The sequence below is a fragment of the Propithecus coquereli genome, unplaced genomic scaffold (genome assembly GCF_000956105.1).
Source record: "Propithecus coquereli isolate 6110/MARCELLA unplaced genomic scaffold, Pcoq_1.0 Scaffold230, whole genome shotgun sequence".
Lineage (NCBI taxonomy): Eukaryota > Metazoa > Chordata > Mammalia > Primates > Indriidae > Propithecus > Propithecus coquereli.
The window spans coordinates 398,923-404,800 of record NW_012147842.1 but is presented as its reverse complement, the minus strand read 5'-3'; the positions used below and the strand labels follow the sequence as shown (position 1 = coordinate 404,800).

The 5,878-nt window shown below is 37.3% G+C and overlaps 1 protein-coding gene across 1 annotated transcript in view; it reads right to left on the bottom strand.

Annotated features, from left to right (window-relative positions):
- Positions 1 to 5,878, bottom strand: part of TMPRSS11A (transmembrane protease, serine 11A) — an 83,761-nt gene that overhangs the window by 50,029 nt on the left and 27,854 nt on the right. The window contains exons 2-3 of the mRNA XM_012645333.1: positions 4,779 to 4,898; positions 2,859 to 2,977 (exon numbers count right to left, since the gene is read on the bottom strand). Coding sequence (XP_012500787.1) covers positions 2,859 to 2,977; positions 4,779 to 4,857 — 198 coding nt within the window. The 5' untranslated portion in view covers positions 4,858 to 4,898. The remainder of the gene's footprint in view (positions 1 to 2,858; positions 2,978 to 4,778; positions 4,899 to 5,878) is intronic.

Here is a 5,878-nt window from a genome sequence, read left to right as displayed (position 1 = left end):
GCTTTAATACAAATTTGTTGCTTTAATACAAATTTGTATTAAAGCAATACAAATAAAAAAAAGCAATTCTAATAGAAAAATAGACAAAGAATATGTATAGGCAATTTATAGGAATGAAAGTCCAAAAGCTAATAAGTATATGTAATGATGTACAAATTCATCAGTAATTAGAAAAATCCAAATTAAATCACAAGTAAAATGGCACTTTATGCCTATTAGGCTGGCGAAAATTAGAAATCCAAATAATACCAAGTGATGTGCACTGAATGTTTACGTTTCCCCAAAATTCATATTTAAGATCCTAACACCCCAGGTGATGGTAGTAACAGATGAAGTCTTCAGGAGATAATTAGGTCATAATTAGGTGGAGCCATCATGAAAGGGATTAGTGTCCTAATGAAAAAGAAATTTCTCATAACTTCCACCATGTGAGGACACAGCAAGAAGATGATCTTCTACGAACCAGGAAGCAAGCCGTCACTAGATACCGAATGTGCTAGGGCTTGATCACCCTGATCTCGGACTCTGTAGCCTCCAGAACTGTATAAAATGAATGTCTGTTGTTTAAGCCACCCAGTCTATGGTATTTTTGTTACAGCTGCCCAAACAGACTAAGACACCAAGTGTTGGCAGAGATGGGGGGACATGGAACCCGCACGCACTGCAGATGGGAGTGCACACTGATTCAGCCCCAGTGAGGAGCAGTCCCGCGCCACTGAGTCGCATCAAGTATATGAACACTCAGTTACCCAGCGATTCTGCTTCCAGAAGTACTTGCATGGAGAATGCACGTGAAACACAGAATGGCTGCCTGTGGGGGAGGGGAGTATGGGCTTATGTTATGGGGATGAAGGAGGATAAATAAACAATGATATGCAACTATTATGTACCCAGAATAACTAAAAATTTAAAAAATTTAAAAAATAAACAATGATAACCAGACAAAGGCCTTGCACGTGCCCATGATAATAATGTGTCATTCATTACTTAACTCAGCGTTTGCACCTGAGGTTCTTGCACTCCTGGAAACCCATGCTTAACGAAAACTCAAACGTCCACTTTTAAACACAGTTTCCGTTATACATGCACCTCTGCATTTCTCTCACTTATTTTGAGACCTATTGATTCCTGTCCATTTACTTCAGTAAGACAGAATTTCTTAGTTAACATGATAACAACAGTAATGTTGGCTGTACAACATAGATGAAACAGATTTCAAACGTTCCCAGTTAAATTATAACATTTTCCATTATTTGAGGAATTTGTTTATCTTTTTAAGTAAGGCAGATTTAGTTTTTTTGTTGTTGCTTTTTTCGTTTGTTTTGTTTTGTTTTACAATGAGGAGGTCATATGGAGTCACTTAGTGTTAGAGGAGTGGAAGAGGTGTTGGGGTGTATATGTGCAGGCTCCAGGTTCGTTCTGGCATTACCCAAGCATTGATTGCAAATGCTCTAAGATGCTCCAAAAGAACGGAAGGATGCATATCAGTTTGTAAACATTAATTATTGGTTGGGGAGGATGAGATCACAAGATAGAAAATCTGTACATATTTTATGTTAATCTAAAATATAGATTATAAACTCCATCTATGATGTCACTGTAAATGTGTTGCAACTGAGTATGCCACGGACAAGGATGGTGACATGTAAAAATGACAATTGCTTTGAGAAAGAAAATGTTTTGAAAAATAAAAGTTCTTTGACTAAAACAAACCGATATGTTTGTCATTTCCTCCCTTTTAAAATAACTCTGTGCTTCTGTGCTTCCTTGTCAGGGAAATTAATCTGAATTTAGTTTCTGAATGAGCGTTTATGGGCATCCTGAGCAGAATTATCATATAACTGAGTGTGCTTTTTTCGCTTTGGGGGAAGTCTTGTATTTAGCGTTCACAAAATTGTTAGCATTTAACTTGAATATTACACAAGTCTAGGTTTTTTTTTTGATTAATACATTTGCAAGACAAAGTGAACATTTTTGGTCTTCTTTTCTTGTCTCATATATTTAAAAAATACTCAAAATCTTAACATGTGATTTTACAAAAAAAAAATAGTCTTATAAATAAACAGTTTGGGTATGCTAGGCTTTTCTATTGGGGAAATATTGTCATGGAATTGGGGAGCAAGGGACTAGGATATCTCGGCCTCAATGCTCTCACCTCTAAATTGGTACTAACTGTTGAACACTGGGGTGCTCACATGAGAGTAATACTCTCCAGGGATTAGGCGGATGAGGGGGGTAAACCCACAAGTAAAGGACACAGGGAGCATTGTAGAGGGGAAGGGCAAGCCTCTAACCTTCGCTTGGGTGAGGCAAAGACATAAAATGTAGCCATAATATTTGTACCCTCATAATACCCTGAAATAAAAAAAAAATAGCTTTTATTCTTCACAACAGGTATTGATAGAAGATGTAAGGAACATGTTGAATTTCTTTGGCCTTTAATCCCCTGCTTTTAATTTTAATAATTTGTTAATCTTTAGCTGTGTGATCAAAGGTAAATATTTAACCACTATTGCTGAATTTCTGTTTTCTATCACCATGGTGTTGTTTGTGTTGGTTTTATTTTTAAATAATGGAAAACTATGAAAAATAAAAAAAAAAATAAATGAGTTGGTTGAGTTAAAAAGTGTGGTATATCAGAAACACCAATTTGTTAGCCAGATTCCCTTACTCCTCTCTCCCCACCTCTCCATCCCATTAGACGTTGATTACTCAGGTCTTGGGTGAGGCCTAGGAATCGGCCAGATGATTCCAATGCAGGTGGTCTGAAAGTCATGTTTTTAGAAAGGAGGGGAATGATCTATAAAAGCCCTTCCATCTGCATTATTCTATGATAAAAATAATTTTACCCAACTTACCAAATTTTCGCTCATCTCCCTTAAGTCCTTAAGTTGGTACGTGCTACTTTGTCCAGAATTGTTACGGACTCGTAGATCTGAAATTTTAAAGGTGCCATGATAGTACGCCATAGTTGGGCCTGTGATGAAAATGAAAAGTAGTAAGTTAAGTGATTTGGGCAAAGATGTTAGGATTTCAGACTCAACTATAATCTGGCTAATATAAAGTCTTGAATATATCACTGAGATTCTTTCTAATTGAGTTTCATTAAAAAAATAATAAAATAACAATGTTTCATAATATGTTAATAGCAGTAGCTAACATCTATTGAGTGCCTACTATGTGGCAGGCACTGTTTGGTGCACTTTACAGGTACTAACTCATTTGACCCTCACCCCAGCTCTCTAAGATTGGCATCACCTCCATGTTACAGAGGAGCTATGTAAGGCACAGAGGCATTGAGTAACTTGCTCTAATGTCACACAACTAGTAGGTGACCTAGCCAAGCTTTAAACCCAGACGGTCTAGCTCTAGAGCTTGAAGATTTCATTACTACTTTTTCCCTTGCTGAGCTGAAAGGTAAATTAACTTCTTTGTATGTTTTGATTTGTAATGATAGAGCCAGGAACACTAAGGAAAACACGAACAGAAAGGGTAGGGAAGAGCCGTCTGAGGTTGAATGTGAGAATAGTGTGTAACAGGAATAAGTCAATCAGATATCTGCTCGGCTATTAGGAAAGGGAAGAAACAAGAGAGCAGTGAGACTTCTGGAGAATTTGGTAATCTGAGGAGTAGGGCCCAGAGAGAGCAAAAAAGGTACAAAGCTACAAAGAGTTAACAATAGAGAATGGAAAAAATACAGAACACCCTAGATCCTTGGGGAGCCTGACTCAGGTAGGTGCAGTGGTTTTCCCAACTGTGGATGTAGGAGAGAAAGAGGAATCTCGGGGAAAGGATCTCCTGAGCCTTTTTCTGGTCCCCCTGATTACTTATCTATATAATTCATACTGTTGTCAAACCTTGCTGTCATGGTAAAGGGGCTTTTGTGCAATCAAATTAACTGATTTGAGAATCTTTTGCCATTGGCATAAACTACAGCTAGTCTTAAGCCCTTTAAGGTTCCTAATAGAGTCTGTTCCCCCCCATGAAGTCTGTGGAAGGTGACAGTAGATAAGAGCATTCAAGTAAGCAGCCTGAGATAGTCATGTTGTCACATACATCTATGCAAGAGTGACGCTTTGGAGATTTGTCAAAAAATGTAAATGATTTGTACTCTGTGCAGAGAGAGATGCAATACAAAAAAGAAGAATTCAGAAATGAATTATTTGTGTGATTATAAATATATTAGTCAATAAAAACATAATCCCTGAAAATTGTTTTGGAAAGAGTAAATTTTTTTCTGAAAATCAGCGATAATATTGTGTATTTATAAATACTTAGAGTTTATCAATAATTTTGAAATTCATTATTTCAATAGACACGTGCTTTTCCTTTGCCCTAGAAATGCTGGTGGACAGAAAACGATGGTTATAAGTAAAAGAATCAATTTTAATAATTAAATAACTAATTTATCATAGTCTTTAATTTTAATATATAATTAATAATGAGAGTTCTTTACTATGACTACTAGTAAATTTAAGACAATTACTGTTGTTGATCTTTTTGTGTAGATTCTCAAAAAAATACTGGATGGGGAGCTCTAAGGAAATAAGAAATCTGTTTACTTTGCTTAATGCTATATCCTGACTACCCAGAAAAGTACTCACGTGTAATAGGCATTTAGTAATTATTTGTTGGTGAAATGACCGAATACATTAAAATGAATGTGGACATTTACAGATCAATTTACACATTTTTTAAAATGGAATATTTACATATATGCAAAAAAAGCTTTGCAGAAAAATGATATCAAACCCAGCGAAATCCCTAATTTTACTTACGAGAGACTAAGAAGTGAGCCAGAAGACCGATGGTCACCGCCACCACTGTCAGTAATAACACAACGAGAACGGCAATCATCCATGGCTTCAGATCTCTGCTTTGGGTGCCAGATCCCACTGCTCTGCAACAAGGAAAGCCCGCTTGTTACTCTCACATTGTAACGATTACAAGTTTTCTGGTTCTCCTTGGAAACATTCAAGTTGCTCTAGCCTGCCTTTCCCAGCAAGCAGTCAATTTTGGCCCAGGTCATCTTGGCCTGCTGGAAGGTGTTCAAAGATGAGGATCTTGGAATCATAATGCTGCTCTTGGTTTCTGTTTCTAGAGGCATCTGGTGGCCTCTCTGTGGTGGTCAGGCCTGACTTTCCTTAGCAGTGTAGTCCAAAGGACACATGCTTGAAGTACCATTCTCCCTTTCTCCAGCATTTATCTCTTTTAAATGTCTCTCCTTTTAGAGTTTACATAGCAGAAGAGTGGTTCAATAGCCACTGACATACTGCACGAGTGCCATGGCAGTCACACCTTGAAATCCTACAGAAGCAGCTGTGAACATCTGGGGGCAAATGGTGACCAATAGACTGGAGTGATAAGTTGTCAGTTAAGAGTGTTTCTCCTTTTGAAAATATCTTTGGGCAACATAGCAGGTGCACAATACCAAATTACAAAAGGGGCAGGAACGATGGGTTGAAGCTGAAGCAACTTAATCCTATATAAATAAACTTTCAACTTACTATCAACTTTTGTGGATATGTATAAGCAATACATGGAAACGAAAATGTATCATCGCCTCCCCATTGTGTGTTAGTCATTTGCATAATATCACTTCAGATTTGAAACGAAACACACTTAGTAAAGACTTTTGGAGTCTAGACATTTTCTAAGTAGAGATGCACCATTTTGCTCACGCATTTTTTTCCTGCTTTACTTACACCTATAAAACAAACACGGGTGTATGAATTTTCCATTGCTGTGTAACAAATTACCACAAATTTAACAGCTTACAGCAACACCCACTTACTAGCTCACACTTTTGTATGTGGCATGGTTGGGTTCTCTGCTCAGGGTCTCACACTGCTGGTGTTAGTTGGGGCTACTCTAACAT